We start from the raw sequence: 18446 nt of genomic DNA on the forward strand, positions 1-18446 counted from the left end.
CTGCTTATTTTCCTGTTAAGTAATAATGTATGTCTGCTTTTCTGCGAATGATTGGAAATATGGTTAATCCTGGATCCCTGCTGGGAAATTTTAAAAAGTAGCTCAACTGTAGTTGCAGAGTGACAACGTACTTTTCGTGAATACTAGTGGTTCACGTCTACTCTAAGAGATAAACGACTAGCTTTAGTGATGAAAATCTGGAAACGAAAATAAGGCACAGCCTATATAAAAATTTCAGGAAGTCACATTCACTTAGTTCTTTCTATATGTTCGAGCTCCAGTCTAGGTATTTCTCATATATGTACCTCATTTCACCTCCCTCATCACAACTGTAGTGAATTGTAATATTATCTTTCTACTAGAGATGAAAACGCTGAGAAAAAGATGTTAAGTAGCCTTATCCAAGATCACACAGCTGAGTCCAGCCATCTCAACCTAGGCAGATTACCAATGCATATATATTGATATTTATGTTTATATTTATATTTATTTATAAAACAATATGTTAATAGTATCTGATACATATTGACATATATCTTATTTTATAAATACAGGGCTGGTTCTTCTTCAGAAGTGCCTGTTCAAAATACAATAACACAAAATTTTGAAGTATATATAATGCGTCACAAATAGTTCCTTAAAGGAGGCGCAAGAAGAAGTACTAGCAGAAGATTCTGATTTAATGTTGTCTTTTAGAACTTTTTAGGTACTTTTCCGTACTTTTTATAACCCAGACAAAATTTTCTTATAATGTCATGGAATGGGAATGTTCTCTTCAGGTCTGATTACTTTTTAAAACATCAAATAATGCAATGACTAACAGTTCATTACTAACCACGTTTTTCTCTCTTCACTTTTCCCTTCCTGTTTTCTAGATGAGGAAGAAGGCAAGTTCACGTTTCTTTTTTAGACTGAGACTATTTTTTGTAAAGTTTGAGAGCTTGTTCAGAGGGCTTGGGTTAGTAAAGAGTTTGCAGCATCTTCCTGGCGTCCACGACTGCTCAGGCCCTCTCGCTGCAGATCAGAGAGGGCTGTCCCCTTGCTCCAGTAGCCAAGTGTGTGCAGATGCCCATGCCTACAATACGACCGACATTCTGTAGTTCGTCATTCCAACAGCCAAAGCTCATTTCCAAACAGTTTTGTTTCCAAATACTGAGTAGTAAAAATATATGCCTGCAGGTAACTACTTAATGCTAATATTGTGGACTAGGCCAGGCCGAATAAAAGAACTGTCTAGATTAATAATTACAGAATGGCATGTTACAAATTATCATAATAACTTCAAAGAAAGCACAAATGTTGAACCTCTCAAGACATCCAACTTAGCAAGATCTGATTTTCCCCACATTTATTGGTGCACGATTACTTATTTAGAATCAACAGTTGCACCTTTCAAGAGGAAAATGTTACTGTTTCCCTTCCTTTTTTTTGAGGGTAGAGTAAGTTACGCTACTTAAGTTTAATAAAGACCAAATTCTATTTAAGTTTATCAGAAATGAAATCTAGGTTAGTCTGAAACTGCTGCTTTTTTTGGAACTCAGAATAGTTTTGAATCAAATTCCAGCTTCAGGTCTGAGGTTAGCCTTTCTTAACAATTATTTCAAGTCTGAAAAATGATCATTTTTATAATTAGTTTTAAGGATCTCATTTGCTTCATCTGAGTGTTGACCTAGAACTATAAATGCATGCTGCCTAAAATATGTCTTAGAACTCGAGGACCGAATTTATGCTGAGATATTTAGAGAAATGTATTTCTGTTAAATAACGTGCTCTGTTGTTTGAGAGAAGCTCATGTGTTTCACTATTCACAGTTCCAGGAGGGAAAACATTGCTGTTTGTTTCTCTTGCAGGTCAGCAGTCCTTTATGGCTCCTTCTTGCAGCGTTCTGCACTGTCCAGCTGCTTGTACGTGTAGCAACAATATCGTAGACTGTCGTGGGAAAGGTCTCACTGAGATTCCCACGAATCTGCCAGAGACCATCACAGAAATGTATGTGCCCTGAAATTTCCTCTCATCTCTCCACCTCCACGGTGACCCAAACCGTGAATTTTTTTAGAGATTCTGGGTTTCTTGAAAGCCAATGGGATCAATTAGTTTAGACGAATATTCTTTTCAGAATTACATTGAGCCTGACTCTGCTTAATGAAATATCATGCCGAAACTGCTAGGGTTTTTCTTTTTCTTAACATAAGTAGAATTAAGAGGAATGTGTTTGAAAGGATAAATCGTACTTGTCCTTTTCTTGGGAAGGTGTTATTAGGGTATTTAGGAAAAATAAGAGTGTGGTTGTACATAGTCTGACCATTTGGGTCTGTAGATCTGCCCCACCTGTCCAAGTTTACCTTGAAGGGAGGAGATATTAGGAGGACCAAACTGGGGAAATAAATTATAGAATCAAGATAATGAGACGATGTTCTTCCTCCTCAAGACCTCGGGTTTTAAAATGCAGTTTCACTATTTTATTTGAACTATTGTATAGTCTGCCAGAAAGTATAAAAAGAGTAAAATTATAAAGTCAGAAAATACAAGATTTTTAAATTAGTGAGCATGTTAACCTATGTGAGCAGTGGCTATCTCTATCAAAAGTTGTTGTCTTGACAAAGTACTTCATTTTGTATGGAACTGCTGTGTGCATTTGTTCTTGCCAAATATAAGTCATGTGGGTAAAACAAGGTCATGTAAGATGTAAAATGAACTGCTTTTCCCACCTTGAGAAGTAAGCATTAGGGAAAAATCTTTACTTCAATATCCATTAGCTAAGACAGCAATCCTTAACTGCTCAGCCTATCATGTTATTGTTTTAGAGGCCAATTCTTAAAGTGTAAATACATAGTTTTGGACATTTTAGGTTGAAATGATAAAAATAAGCCTAACTTTGTATAAGTCTATGTAGTAGGCACAAAAATTAAGTTATTTTCAAAAACTATTAATTTTTTGCCCATTGGCTGCTTTAATTTGATTTATATGAGACTAACTTTAATGCACAAGACCACTAACATTATTTAAAGTATTTAATAGGTTTTTAAAAATATGCTTAGAACTTTGCAGTATAAAACATGATCATCTGCAAAGAGTCTAGAATCTGTGGAGTTTTGACACAGACATGAAATAATGTATGCACATAGTAATATTATTATCAAAATTTAGTTTTGTTCATCGAAGGCATTTATAAGTATCTTCTAGCTGACCTTTGGAAAAAGAATAATATATGGTTTGGGAAGAGGCAGGTGGCATTCCACAGAAGAGAAACATCAGGAATGAGAGACAAAGGTGGTGGGGAGCATGATGTTTTAGAGACTGCATAGTTGAGCCTAATTAGAGTAACAGGTGCATGCTGGGGCATCATGGAAAATAATGCCTCAGAAAAGACATCTCTGTATAATTTTAGAACCACAGATTAATGAAAGACTTTTGTCTTAGTCAGAAGATGTAATATATGTAATATATGATAAACTAAGTAGTAGGAAGATATAGAAAGATTTCAAATAGGGTAATAGTATATTCATCTATCCAAAGAGCATTTATTAAGTAAACACTTGCTATAAGAAAGGCAGCATGAATTTTCCAGAGATTTTTCCATCAAGTGACTGGCAAATTTAATGCAAATTAAAAACTATGAAATGAGGTACGAATTAATGCATGTTGTAAGAGAGAAACAAATGAAGTTCAAGGTAGCTATACACTCACTATCTGTGAAATTGTAGGCAAGTTGTATATCCTCTGTGAGCTTCTCTCCTCTTCAGAAACTAAGGGTTGTTGTTAATTTGTGATGAAATAACACACGAAGAGCTTTACATACTTAATAAATAGTAATTCAATAAGTGTGATACCTCCATCATTGAAGCCTTTGTATAAGAGGTAACATTTGAGGTAGGCCTTGAAGGATGGGTAGGGAATGGAAATGCAAAGATGAGGAAGGGGCTTTCAAAATAAATAGAACATCAGAAACATTGGCAATAAGAATGGAAATGCAAGACACAACCAAACAGGAGTCCAGTATACTTTTTGGAACCTGAGAGAGTGGAAAGGTAGTTTGGAACCAATTCATGGAGGGCCTTGTGTAGTATAAAGACCTAAGTCTTTATTTGGAATGCATTTGAATATAGGAGTTTTCATCTGAATCTTCAAAGAATTCATCTGATAGCTGTATGCCAGTGATTGGCAAAAGGACAGACTGCCAGGCATGAGGCCTCCTTAGGTGTCTACCATGTTGATGGAGGGGAGATGTCATAAAAGCAGGAGCTAAGTAGCGGTAGGAATGATGGTGTGGAAGCAAGTATGGTAGTTAATATAGGAGCAGAATTCATGGGACTTGGCATTTGGTGAAGTGAGGGACTAATGGAGAAAAATGAACCAAAGATGATGCCAGAATTTCAAGTATGAGGGATGGGGACCTGGTGGTTTTATCATTGTATATAAGAAGCTGAAGGACAGGACGAAACCTGGGAAAGGAGATGGTAGTGAACAAAATGTGTGAAATCCTGCACTGCCAGTGGGATTTTTAGAGGTGATCAGGTAATACAGACTATAGTAACTTGGAGCAGGACAAAGACTTGCGGCAAAGATTTTGGAGAAATTAATATTGTAAAATGAAAGTTGGTGGTTAAATCCATGAAACAGTGAATAGAAAGGAGGTGATAGAAGAGAAAGCCAAGAGAAGTAAGAGGAGCAAAGAGCCAGCGTGAGAGGGGAGGGGCTTAGTTTGGCTGAGAAAGAGTGTTTTGAAAAAAGACAGTTGTCACTCTAAAGGACAGACCTGGATTGATTTGAAGATGCAGAAAACTACCATCATTAGGAAGTCAGAGACAGTGAGTTTAGAGAGAGATGAGAATAGAGAGAGTTAGTAAGATCTCTGGGGGAGCACGATCGTCCTGGACCCAGGAGTGGGTGGATTAAATCCTGATTATAAGAAAGAACAAAACACTGCTGTCGGCTGACAAAAGAACAGTGACTTGTAGATATAACAAACTGAAGGTAATGTGTGACATTTAAAGTAGTTTATCTCATGTAGTCTATTTCATTTTTTACAACAGAGCGTTTCTTCTATTTTGTATGCTCTATAGATTTTGTATTATCATGAAATTTAGTAACATAAAAGTTATACTAAATAATAATGTCCCATTGGGTTTGCCTGTATTGAGGAGGTGGTGTATCAGATAAAGCTACAATAAATTAAATTTATAAGTAGAGATGACAACATATGTGAAGCTCCAGGTGAATTTCACTTCTCTGATTATTACATTATCAGCTTTATCAGTAGAGCATCTGGTAATAAATCATATTGATCTTCAGCTCCAACAAAATACCCCATTACCATTCATTATAGTGGCATAACATACTAGCTTAGTAACTCATTTCTTTTATTACTCTTTTATTTTTATTAGTATAAAGAACATCAGATTCATAAAATGTGGAAGTAAAGCTGTACAACATCTTCTTTTTTCATTTTTATAGATTCCAGTTTTTTTTAATACATGATGAACTGAAAATTACAAGCTCCCTCCATATTTTTCAAATAAGTTTTAATCAGAATTTTACCATAAATTATAAGTAGAATTTCTTTACTGCAATTTAGCAGACATTTCATTCAGTGCTATTGAGTTGATTTCCTTCTGTATGTGGCATGCCTTTATTCCTGCCACCATCTCATAATATAATTCTAACAAAAAGAAAGTATGCATGTGCTACAAATAGGAGTGATCTACTGGCTGTTATTCTAGGTAGAGAAATTTGACTCATACTTTCCTTTCTTCTACGTTGTGCTTACAACCATAATTTCAGACTTCTGGTACTTGCTGAAACAGTATTGTTAAGTTAGACGGGAAATGTTTTTTTAAAGTTAGAATTGGAAAAAGGGATAAGAAGAGACCGACATTTACCTAACAGTGTTGGATGCTGTACTCATATCATGTGACCTTCTCATTGATTTTTGATGTAGGTATTTATGGAAATAAAATACAACAAGAAAACTAATGCAGGAACATAAGCTAGATAAATGTTGGTAGACTTCTCCAAGAGGTCTCATCACCCTGATGATCGTACAATGCTCCAGGATCTGTCTTCTCATTTGTATGCTAGGAATCTTATTGTGACTGCACCTATTACATTTTGTTTATATATATAAGCTTGTCATATATGTGCCATGTATGTGCCATGAAACTTCTACTGAAGACAGAGGCAAGAACTAATTCTGTTCTGATCACCACTGAATACCCAGCAACAAATCTATTACGTGGCACATAATAAGCAGATGATAAATATAAAATAAGGTTTTATTGAGTAAATGGATATGAAGCATTTACAGCAAATTGATCTTCAAAAGGAGCTAGAAGTGCCTGGCTCTCTCAGTCAGTGGAGCGTCAGACTCTTGATCTCAGGGCTGTGAGTTCAAGCCCCACATTGGACATAGAGCCTAATTAAAATAAAAATAAAACAAAACATTTTATAAAAATAATAAAAGGATCTATAGTAAACAAAATTAAAAATAGAAACTGAAGGAACAACCCTTTCTCTCCCAGGAGGAAAAAAATAATGGTGCTTTTTAAGCACACAGTAAGTAAGAGAAAATTTCGTTAGTAGGATAGTTAATGGAAAGGGCTAAAATGGGCTATAAATACTTAAAATTCAGTTGTTAAATTTGCCTATTCCCCATACTGGCTTGGATTCTACTCTCGACGGGTGTCTAAGAGCCCCTTTTCTCTCTGTTCTGGGCTAATCCAGCCTGTATCTAATGGGTAGTCTCCTTCTTTAGATACATTAATTGATTCAGTCATCCTACAGATAGTTCTTAGATTACTTCTTTCTCTAAGGCCATTATTTCTTCTGTAATGAAGCCTATAGGCATTTGCTCAAATCCCTCAAAGACCGACAATTTCTGTCCGCTGATTTTTTGTGTTTTTATTTTCTTAATGAGGTCAAAAAATGTTAAGAAATCTTGTTTAAAGTGTTTCAATCATGAAGTGGCTAAACTGACCTCAGTCTGAGATTTATTTGATTCCAGAGTTCATGTTTTTTCATTGATCTAACTAAAGAAAAAAAAAAAAAAGGTTAACAGGGCATGGGCTTCTTGGGATATTGTAGAAGATAGAATTGAAAAAATCAGAAGAAAAGCTGATACTCAGAAAAACAGGACAAGAGAAGCTTTGGGAAGCTTATATATGAAGAAAACACAGAAGGAGCATCAAAAAGACAGGCATTGAAGGATAAGAATGTGTGCAAAACTGAGAGCTGTTTCATATTACTTTCTGCCTACAACTACCATACTGTCGTCTCTCCTATTCTCTGTCACATATTCTCATCCTCCCTGGATTTTATCTGCATAGAACTTGTCACGGTGTAATTTGAAATTCTGATTAATGTCAGACTACCCTGAATAGACTGCAGACTCAGGGAAGGACTGTTTTCCTTGCCATTTCTGCACCGACACTTTGCATAGTGGGGATGCGAAAAAGGATAGTGTCGGGGACAAGTACAGGGGTCCAGTGCGCACATTCTGGAGAGCCTCCAAGCCTCCATTCTTCATGGTAAACAGAAAGTGTGACAAAGGAATACAAACTAATAACAATAAAGAGGGAAGAATAGAACATGTATAGTATAAGGTAAAATAAGTGTAGAAGAAAGAAGCTGTTGCCCACCTGAGATCTTCCCAGCACTTTGCTGTTTTGAACTCTGCTGGTTAAAACCTTCTTTTCATACAGATGGAATGCTTGAGGCAAGTCTTCAGGATCTGGCCCATGGCAACAGAATTATTAATAGCAAATTGATTCTCTGTATATCACATCCTCAGAATTAATTTCTTAAATCACTTCTGGATATAAAATTTTGAATACGAGATGATGGATTGTTGCAAAATAGACATTTAGTTCTCTTCAATCTAGTTATAGATTTTCCGTGGCAGATCACCTGTTCAAACCATTATGCAGACGTTCCATAAATCATGGAAAATAGTAAGAACGTGGGTTGTAACCATTTAGTATATCTTGTTTATTCTTTTTTTTTTTTTTTTTAATTTACTTGACAGGGAGAGAGAGATCACAAGTAAGCAGAGAGACAGGCAGAGCAAGAGGGGGAAGCAGGATCCCTGCTGAGCAGAGAGCCTGATGTGGGGCTTGATCCCAGGACCCTGAGACCATGATCTGAGCTGAAGGCAGAGGTTTAAACCACTGAGCCACCCAGGCACCCCTATCTTGTTTATTCTTAATGTCTTGCTGCCTTCACTCTTGGTTGCCTTGTTTAGGGCTCAGAAGTTGGAAACCATGCAATTCTTTTATTTGTTTAGAGAAGGTGGTCAGGGAGAAGTTCAAATTATGGGAAGGAAAAAGATGGTAGCAAAGTTCTTAGCCCAGGTCTTCTGAGGGTTGTTTCAGTGTTTTCTGAGGTGGATTGGAAATTCTCAGAAGCTGTAATACATTTTCTTAAGCATGCTATTTGAATAGGTAAAACGGAAAGGAACCTCATGGTTGTGTAAACTACTGGTCTGCTTTTTCTCTGCCAGCAATAAAGAAGGTTCTTTCAAAGAGGTTCACAATAATGGAGGCTAGATGTGAGGTCTGGGAGTACTTTTGCTTCTTTTGTTTCCTCTGGATCACTTGCATGCATAAAGAAGTGGAAGAAAAGAGGGCTCTTGAATGTTATTATCTTATTACAACCTACATTTATGATGTTGAATATAACTTCTAAAGTGCTTGTTTTTCCTCCATTTCTGTTTAGACACTCTTCCCAAATACATTTAACCATTTTGCAGACTATTTCTATATTTGCCCCTTCCAAATTTTTGAATCCTTAATTCTAATGAATAATTCTTGCCAAACTGAATCCACGTACTGTAGGTCAAAGTCATCTGACTTTTTATAGGTAGGGAAACTGAAGTGCAATTTGATTAACATGTTTTTAAGTCACACATTCTATACTAAATTATTATGAGAGTTGTGAACTCAAGTGTGACTTTTTAATTATTTATCATGCACTTAGTAATGTCTCAGCTAGTAGGACAGCTATCATGTTGTGTAATTGGCTGATTTTCTTCTCATATGTCAAAATTTTGAAAATAAATTTTAAAAATAAATGCAGCATACAGCTCAACTAATTTTATAGTATATATAAATTACCTTGACTATACTATCTAGGCAACATAAACTATCTAAATAAAGCAAATGATACCATTTTTAATGTACTGTGGTGTGGAAGAAAGAAATAGTCCCTAGTCTGAGTTTGCCATGCTAAATAAAAAGTAGACTGATAATTTTGAAGTAACATTGTTTTCACTGTGCATGCATTTACTATGAAAGTACTTAAAAATTTAGAGATACATCCAACTTCAGGGTTCTTAAGTGCAAGAGAAAATAGAGTTAAGAAAGTATTATAAGAGTGAAAATTCAAGCAGTTCTGCTTTAATTGATAGTTTTATTAGGGCACTTGTTAACGACTGAAGCACTCATTAGCATTTTGCAGTTTTACACACCCCTGTGTTTTTCTTACTTCAGACCCACTAACAGAATTAGCTAGCATATAGGATGACTGTTGGCTTTAAATTGTATATGTTTACAGTTTTGTGCTTTGCAGGCTAACTGATGTGACAGCACTCCCCTAGTGTATGTCTAGTAGAAACATTTATGACCTAGTACCTTTAAAAAAAATCATCTTGCATTGTGGTTAAGACCTTTTTTATTATAAAGAAGCTTGCTTCAGACTTACTGACACAGAATGTAGGGAGCTATATAGTCTCTAAAGTTTAGTGGAAAACTTTTAATACTTTTGTAATGTAGAAAATAATTTTGTAAGTTTTTACACAAACCTAATTTCAAATATGGATCTATTACTCTACATACCTACTTTGATGAAGAGAATTCAAAGTACATTTATCTCTTTCATTCTGAGATTCTTCCAATAGCAGAAATTTGGTATGTATTCCCTAAATCTCATTTTAAAATACTAGCTTTTCTTCTACCAAGTAATAGAATTTTCATCTAAAAATGTCATTAAATAATCTCATCATCAAAATAAAGCTATCATCAAAATATATACATAAATCAATAATTCAGTTCTGATTATGTGCTAACATAGTTAAGACTTAGAAAAACAAAATGGTAAGATTTCTGACAATATATTTTATAAGATGCGTAGTCATTTGACATAAAAGAAATTGTTCAACATAGTTAACAATTAGAAAAACAAAATGGTAGGTTTTCTGACAATATATTTTATAAGATGCGTAGTCATTTGACATAAAAGAAATTGTTCGTGCAAATGTTGGTCATCCTTATTTTTATTTCCTCATGTTTTTGGATGATATTTTCTTCAGTTTTCATATTATGATCCCATCATGAAGTAAGCACCCAGAAAAAGACATCATAATTTGGCTTCCTACAGAATATAGAGAGTTAATTCATTGTTCAGTATACCAAACAAAGATCTCTATCATGTTCTGTCAGAACAAACATCTAATTTTCTTAGTTATCAGTAGCCATGCTTAGTGTGATGCCTACAGCAGCTCTAATGGTTCCAAAGCAAAATAGTGAAGATAAATTATGTAAAATAGATTTATAGATTCAACTCTGCTTGTAGTTCTGTAAGCCATTATTGAGTTCACTAATATTTGAGTGTTCTCATACTTATTTTGGCAGAATTTTCATTTTCATATGTGTATCTTGAAAAATCTTTAATTGCTATTAATGAAATACTAAAATAGTTATTTTTAAAAAGCTACATCTATCCATTATATACATACAGTCAGTTTTTATTAAAAATATGTGTTCATGATAAGAAAATTATTACCTATTTCTCCCAACTTCTTTCCTCCCCTCCCCAATTTTATTGAGGAATTATTGACAAATACAATTGTATATATCTAAAGTGTACAATGTGATGACTTGATAAATGTGTATGTATTGTGGAGCGATTGTCAAGAACAAGATAATTAATATGTCTGTCACCTCAAATAGTTAACACAGTTAACTCTTTTGTATGTGTATGGTGAGAATACCTAAGATCTACTCTCAGTGTTGTATTATTAGTTATAATCACCATGCTGCGTATTAGGTCTTCAGAACTTACTCCCTTTATAACTGAACATGTAAAGCCTTTGACTACATCTTCCCCTTTCCCCATCTCCACAGCCCCTGACAACCACCATTCTATTCTCTGTTTCAATGAAATCGGCATTTTTTTCCAAGATTCCATATACAATTGGTAGCATGCAATATTTGTCTTTCTCTGACTTATTTCATTTAGCATGATACCCTCTAGGTTTTCCATGTTGTCGCAAATGACGGGATTTTCTTTTTATGGCTGAATAATGTGTGTATGTGTGTGTATTTTATATATGTACATATGTGTGTATATATAAATATCACCCACACATATATGCATATCACATTTTCCTTATCCATTCATTGGTTAGAGGACATTTAAGTTGTTCCTCTATGTTGGCCACTGTGCATAAAGCTGCAATGAACACGAGGGTACACACATCTCTTCAAGATACTTACTTCGTTTTCTTCAAATATACACCCAAGAGTGAAATTGCTAGGTCATGTAGTAGTTCTATTTTTAATTTTTTAAGGAACTTCCGTGTTTTCCAAAGGGGCCCTGCCAATATACATTCCCACCAACAATGCACAAAGATTTTCTTTTCTCTACATCTTTGCCAACATTTGATATCTCTTGTCTTTTTGATAATAGCCAACCTAAAGTTCTGGGGTGATATCTTATTGTGGTTTTGATTTGCATTTCCTTGAAGACTAGCAATTTTGAGTACCTTTTCATGTACGTATTGGCCATTTGCATGTCTTCTTTGGAAAAATGTCTATTTAAGTTCTTTTCCCATTTTAAATTGGATTTTTTTTTTTTTTGCTACTGAGTTTTATTAGTTCTTTATTTCGTTTGGATATTAACGACTTACCAAATATACCAAATATACCAAATATATGTATTGCAAATAGTTTCTCCCATTCTGTTGGTTGCCTTTTGAATTTATTTTCTTACTTCTTTTTTATTTGTGCCTAAATTCCCCAAAAAGCTATATATGTAACATATGTTAGATGTATATATACACACATACTTTATGTGCTTTTTTGTTGAGATGTATGATCATTTAAGCAAAAAGCTATAATGGCTTACCTAGGAGAAAGACATAGAAGACTCAATCAAAATTTTATAATATTAGTTAAGAAGTGAAAAGAAGTATGGCAAAATTACAAGTAGATGGGCAAGAAAGAAATACTAAAATGACCGGAGTGGAGATTAAGGTGGTAAGGCAAGAAAGAAACTCCAACTGGTTTCTCTTTAAAGAAATCCAAGGAGTCTGATGAGTATTATTGCAACAGAAGAAGAACATGTGGAAAAAGAGCATGTTTTTTCATGCACTACATACTCAACAAATATTTTTGAGTGCCTATTCTGCCTCAGACATTATGGATGAAAGGACACATTCCCAGCCTTCCAAGATGTTTACAGTATAGAGAATTGAAACCACACAAAGAGAAAATCTGAAAACTTTGTGATAAGTAATAAAATACACACACAGAGAGTACAGAGAAACGAATACCTTGATTTGTGTGGGAGAATCAAGGAATCTCCAGGTATGAGAATGTGTCTGGCAGGGGGGGAAACTTGGGGTCACTAAAGACAGAGGAAAAAGCATGGGCAAAGTCCCAGAAAAGTTAGATGTGGTATATCTTTGAGAAATTAAAGCAGTTTTTGGTTGCTAGAACATAAAGTGGGAGCCTGATGTTGAAGAATCACCTCTCCTAGTGACAGTAGTATGAAAGGAAGCATTTGGAGTGCGGTAGTAGCGTGATGAGATCTGTTAGTTAGAAAAATTACCCTAAGATGGGGTGGAGAATGGTTTGGAGGGAAAGAATACACTAAGGAAGTAATAGCAACAGTCCCTAGGGTGTGGTAAAGGCGGGCATAGCAGCAGATAGGAATGGAAGGAGATCCCAAGAATTGGTCGATCCACTTAAAGCTTCTACAGAAAAGTAAATGGAGACCCATCAAAGGTAAAATAAGACGTGCGTAGACTTTAACATAAAAATGAAGACAGCTGGTGCATGGTTAAGACGTTCCTTATTATCAGACAAATCACCAGCATGTGTTTTTTAGGGATTAAGTCATAGATTTATGGTTCTATAATCATCTGGAAAGATTAAATTGAAAACTCATGCAGTTCAAATACTACTAGTGGCCACAGTGTTACCTAAACTTGAGGAAAACGATGATGGATAATTTGGACAATAAATCGGTGCAGAGGAAGAAGACCGATAGCTATCTACTCATTGAGTAATACTGTTAAAAAAGTGATGTGGAAAGACAATTTGCATAATGTTTATAAAACTAAAATTATTACCAAATGGGCAACTTAGCTCAGTGCCTGACTCAAAGTTAGTGTCCAAAAGATTTTCATCAATAATGAAAAACAAAGCCACAGAACAATTATCTATTTTTCTTTCTTGAATTGTTAAAGAAAAATTATATATGAAATCTTGCTATCATTGACATTATGAATCTATACTCTGTTCCCCTGAAATCAGCGAGCCTTGTGCGTAAGCCCATTTCCCCCCCTAAATCTAAAGCATGTGATTGTGCATTTTGAATGTATCTTTGCATTTGAATATATATCCATATGAATACACAAATGAAAATGTTAACATTCATTTAGGTCACCACCTGAATATGAAGTCAGGAAGAACACACACCCTTGCACACACACACATTTGTGTCTTGCTTTAAACATTGAGGGGCCAAATGGAAGAAGAGTTATTTCTACTATGAAAACATCAACTGGATTTACCCTAAGGGGTGTGTACCCTAGAATGACATCGCAAAAAAATAAAATAAAATAAGATTACAGAAATGGACAATATTCGGGAACAAGTCACCTAAGACAGGGATGACTGATACTCAATTAGTATGGACACAATCCTAAGGCGGAAATGTTAGCTATATGCATAATATGTCCCTCCAGAGGCAAATATTCACTCAGCTGCTGAAGATACTTATTAAACTTGCAAAGTATTAGAAAGCCTACAATTACATAACAGAAATTGTATTTCAGTCTAAAATATCTTCCGTCATTTTATATAGACATATGAAGGATTTCAAGGCATACATTTACTGCTAAAACTAGTAGTAATAATTCAGAAATATAAAGTATTTACTTTAGAATTATTATATACTAGGCAAGAGAATCCCTAATGTCAATGGAATATAGCTGGTTCCTCCTTTTCAAATGTTGGATTGATGTTACCTTTGATGAGACTATTTGGCTACACTGAGCAGTCCAAGATTCAGAAGCTAGGGTCATTCCACAACCCCCCCCCACACACACACAAACACACCCCATTAAATCTATGTTCTATTCTCTGGCAGCTGTTTTTGCCATTTATGTTAAAAGCAGATGGGGAAAATACAAAGAACTGTCAGTTTTATTGCCGTATATAATCAACATCTGGGCTGTATGTTACAGATACAATCAATCCAAACTCATACTTTACTGATGTAGTAAAACCTTTTTGAGTTCCTAAGACAGTTTCCAAATTTGAGACAATGTTATGTATTTTAATCATGTCAATCATGAAAATTACAACATTATATATATTTTTTCAGCCTCCATGTGAATGATGTATGTGTGCACGTTTTTAATATATAATTGCTGGGTTATCTGCAAATCTGTACTGCTAATTTGTTTAAAACTGTATTTTGGAATCATATATATTTCTTTCAAATAATGTATCAGATTTATTTCTCTATATAATCTGTGTGTGTGAAACTAGCATGTTGTAGGTGTTTTATTATATGGTGCTGCTTATTATGTGTGATTACATATATACACATGTATATCCCCATATGTTTATTCTTTCCCCCTTTTTAAGCAAGAAAAAAACATTTTTTCTACATCTCATAATTTTTACAAAAACATGTTTTATAATAGGTTTTATTTTCCTCATTTTTTGGAAATAGAAACTGAGACAGAAGCAAATTAATTTTTGCAAGGGATACAGAGTTTATCTGTGGTTGCAAATCTCGTACTTTTAATCACTAAACCATACCTTTTTATCTTTTAATCACTAAACCATACCTTTTTATCTTTATGCATACACATATACAAAGCATAATACCTCTTGGAGAGAGCTATTTTAGCTTTGGCATGTGGATGCTATTTTGTATGGTTTGTCAACATAATTTAGTTTGAAAAATATTGAAAATAATTCCTGAGAATTGAAAACTAGTGAGCTGGAAGTGTCATTTGAAATAAACTAATATTGTTTACTATCTTGTAAATGGCTTCAGAACTAGTTGGAGTTTTTGAATTCCCAGGTTGGACTGTGTTGTATACTCTACTGATGTTAACATCTGCTCGCTGATAACCATTGTAGAGTATTATATGTCACAGAGCTCAGATATACTGGTACATCATTTCCATGTTCTAAGAGTCTATATAGTATGAGAGCAGAGAGATTTCTTGATAATTTTCCATTTTCTACAATCTTTGAAATAGGCACCAGAAAGTGGTATATATTGGCTGCAGTTCATTCCCTAGGAACCCTGTAAGTGTGAAGACATGCATGATTTATTATTTTTTTAAAAGCAGTAATTAAAGAATAAGAGAAAAAGATGCATGTGAGTGAGGAGGAAGGTTTTTATTGGCTAAACGTATTGTACCTCTGAAATTTTTGATGGGGTAGTTAGAAAATCGCTTCCATTTCTTATCTAATGGGACTTCTAACTAAAAGTTCCTTGTGATTTTGATGCAATGGTAACAGTAGTTTGCTTTTATATAAATTACACACACACACACACACACACACACACAAACACACATGTCCAGAGTGATAAAATGTTTTGGAATTGTTCACATTACATTCTGTGGAGGAAAAGGTTCTGGCTACTTTTACATGAAAAAGATTTCCATCTAGTATGTGGTTAATGGAGCATTCTTCCTCCCTTACTCAGTTTCTTAAATATATTTTTACCTTGAAACTCAAAATATTGAATCTTATTTTTATGAAGGACTAACATTTGGAAGGCTCTTAATTATGGTGGATTTTACCCACAGCATGCCAATATATCTTAGTGATGACACTATCTGTTTTTGTAACCCTAGAATGTTCTAATTAGATTCTTCATGGAACAATGGATTCAAATTTGCACTCTATAAAATTCAGCAGATTTTATGCTATTAAAATAGAAGATTAGAGGATAGGAAAGATAGAAAATGTACATCTCATTTTCTTTTTTTAACCTTCACCTAAATGCTCTAATATATTTCTTCCTTATATTTTGTAATCTTGTTGAAATATCTTCCCATCTTTTCTATAGGAGTATGAAAACCATTTGAGATGTGTGTTGCTTGTAGTTTTCAAAAATACATCCTAAAGTTCTTATAATGAGAAGTATGGTCCTAGACATCTGAATTTAAAGGAAATAGACATTAGTTTATTGTTTGCCCAGTAAAGAGGAGAAAATGGACATTTTGAAACATTTTAAAATTTATTGGTTGACATCTGTCAGTGGTAGAATATTTTCTTGCTTGAGAATCTGTTTGAATGAAGGAAGCAATTATGTTTTGCCTTAATGGACTGCTGGTACAGTGCCATAAAAACCAATTAGCTGCTGAGTCAGTGTAAATAACCATATAAGCTCTGTTTCAAATACTTTTTTTTTAAACAAAGGTTGGAAGCAAATAGATAAAGAAAAGCAAGCAAATCCATTTTACATGTCATTGTTCAGCTTTCTGTTGCATATGTTGTAAATGAAATAGTTTTAATGTGAAGATTAAGTCATGGTATATTGCAAGAATGACTGATATGTGCAACATCACTATATTATGTTGGAATTATTATTTTTGCATAAAAATTTAACACTATTTTGTCATGAATTGTCCTTGTTTTATAACTTTCTGTGCATGCATTTTCCAAAAAGTATATACCTTCACTTATATATCATTTGTCTGCTTGACTAGGAATATTTATCAATAACATGGACTGTAGATTAGACACATAAATTTAGTTGTTTTACTTAAATGTATTTGAGTGCCATTAGAACGATTAGTGATTAATTTAAGTGCTCTGGATTCATAGAGTTTAAAGTAATAACTGAGTTTAAAAATTTCTAAAGAAATTCTTCATTTAGATGACAGAACTGGTTTGGCCACGTTTGTGAATTAATGTTATTGATATTTCATGCTGAATATATTATTTTTAAGAACTTTTATTGAACAAATTAATCAGAACTGTAACTTCAAAATTAGACACTTTATCAGTAAAACTTCCATGAGGGTATAAACATGTTTGCTTCTGATCACCAATGAATGCCATTCATATAGTATATTTTGCATAGGTAGAGTATAGAGAGTGAATGAATGAATGAATGAATACCAGTTTTCTGTTCTCAGGAACTTGAAATGATATTTATGAAAAGTGATCATAGAAACTAGTTTTGCATTAATGTTGCATTGAAAGAAATCTACTAGGCACTAAGAATTTTAATTTTTTCTCATCATAGCTTTATATTATTTTGAGCAAATCTTTAACAGAATGAAAAGATGTTTCATTGCTCTGGATTTGAAGAAAGTCCTCATTAATAGTGTTGTGTCTATAGCTTGCTTTCACAGTATTTTCATTGATTACATTTTAAACTTCTTAAGATCTAACTATAAGAATGGATCTCAGCAAAAAAAAAAAAAAAGTGTCTCTAAACCATCAATTTATAACATTCTAATCAATAATGTAACAGTGAAATGGTTTAAATGCCCTTTGTTTTATTTAGAGCTTTTGAAAAAAGTACCCTTTCTCAAGACCTAGATAAATAATCTAGATACCAAATCCATATTTTCTTCATACAATTTATTTCTTCTCTTCTGGGGCAAATCTGCCCCCTAGGAGCCAATGAACCTGGTGGAGAAGTGATATGTGAAAAATGACTAGAATACAGTGAGATAGAGCAGAGACACAGAGAAGAGGATGCCCTTGAGTATAGAAAGATACAAGTAACCATACCCAAGAAAATCAAGTTGGGCTTTAGGAGGAGGCCATGCTTCAGTAGTCTTAAAATAACTAAACAATACAATTCATAATAATGTAAAATTACTACTAACATAAATGGGCTAATAATAAGGAATGATTAAGGAATGTGGCCCATTTTGATAATGAGATATTATAAAGACATTAAAAATAGCATCTTCCAAAATATTTAATGATATTAGGAAAATATGTAGGATACTGTATTTGACATAAGTTGTACAACTCTGAATTCTTTATACAAGAAGACTTTGAGATAAAATAAATATGCATGCCAAAAAGACCCCTAAAAGACTGATCTGAGTGGTACATTATGAGCAGTTTGTATTTTCTTCCTCACATATTTTGTAAATAAACTTGAATTTATCTTGAGTGTGAACAAAGTAATTTCTGCTTTTTGGAAGAGGAGAATCATAACTAGTGATGCTG

At 34.0% G+C, this 18446-nt stretch overlaps 1 protein-coding gene across 3 annotated transcripts in view; it reads left to right on the plus strand.

Moving 5' to 3' along the window:
• SLIT2 (slit guidance ligand 2) overlaps nucleotides 1-18446 on the plus strand; it is a 348225-nt gene that overhangs the window by 227449 nt on the left and 102330 nt on the right. For all 3 annotated transcript variants that reach the window (XM_080796224.1, XM_080796225.1, XM_080796226.1), the window contains exon 9: nucleotides 1851-1989. In XM_080796224.1, coding sequence (XP_080652350.1) covers nucleotides 1851-1989 — 139 coding nt within the window. The remainder of the gene's footprint in view (nucleotides 1-1850; nucleotides 1990-18446) is intronic.

The sequence above is a fragment of the Martes martes genome (assembly GCF_963455335.1).
Source record: "Martes martes genome assembly, chromosome: 2".
In the NCBI taxonomy this organism is placed as follows: Eukaryota; Metazoa; Chordata; class Mammalia; order Carnivora; family Mustelidae; genus Martes; species Martes martes.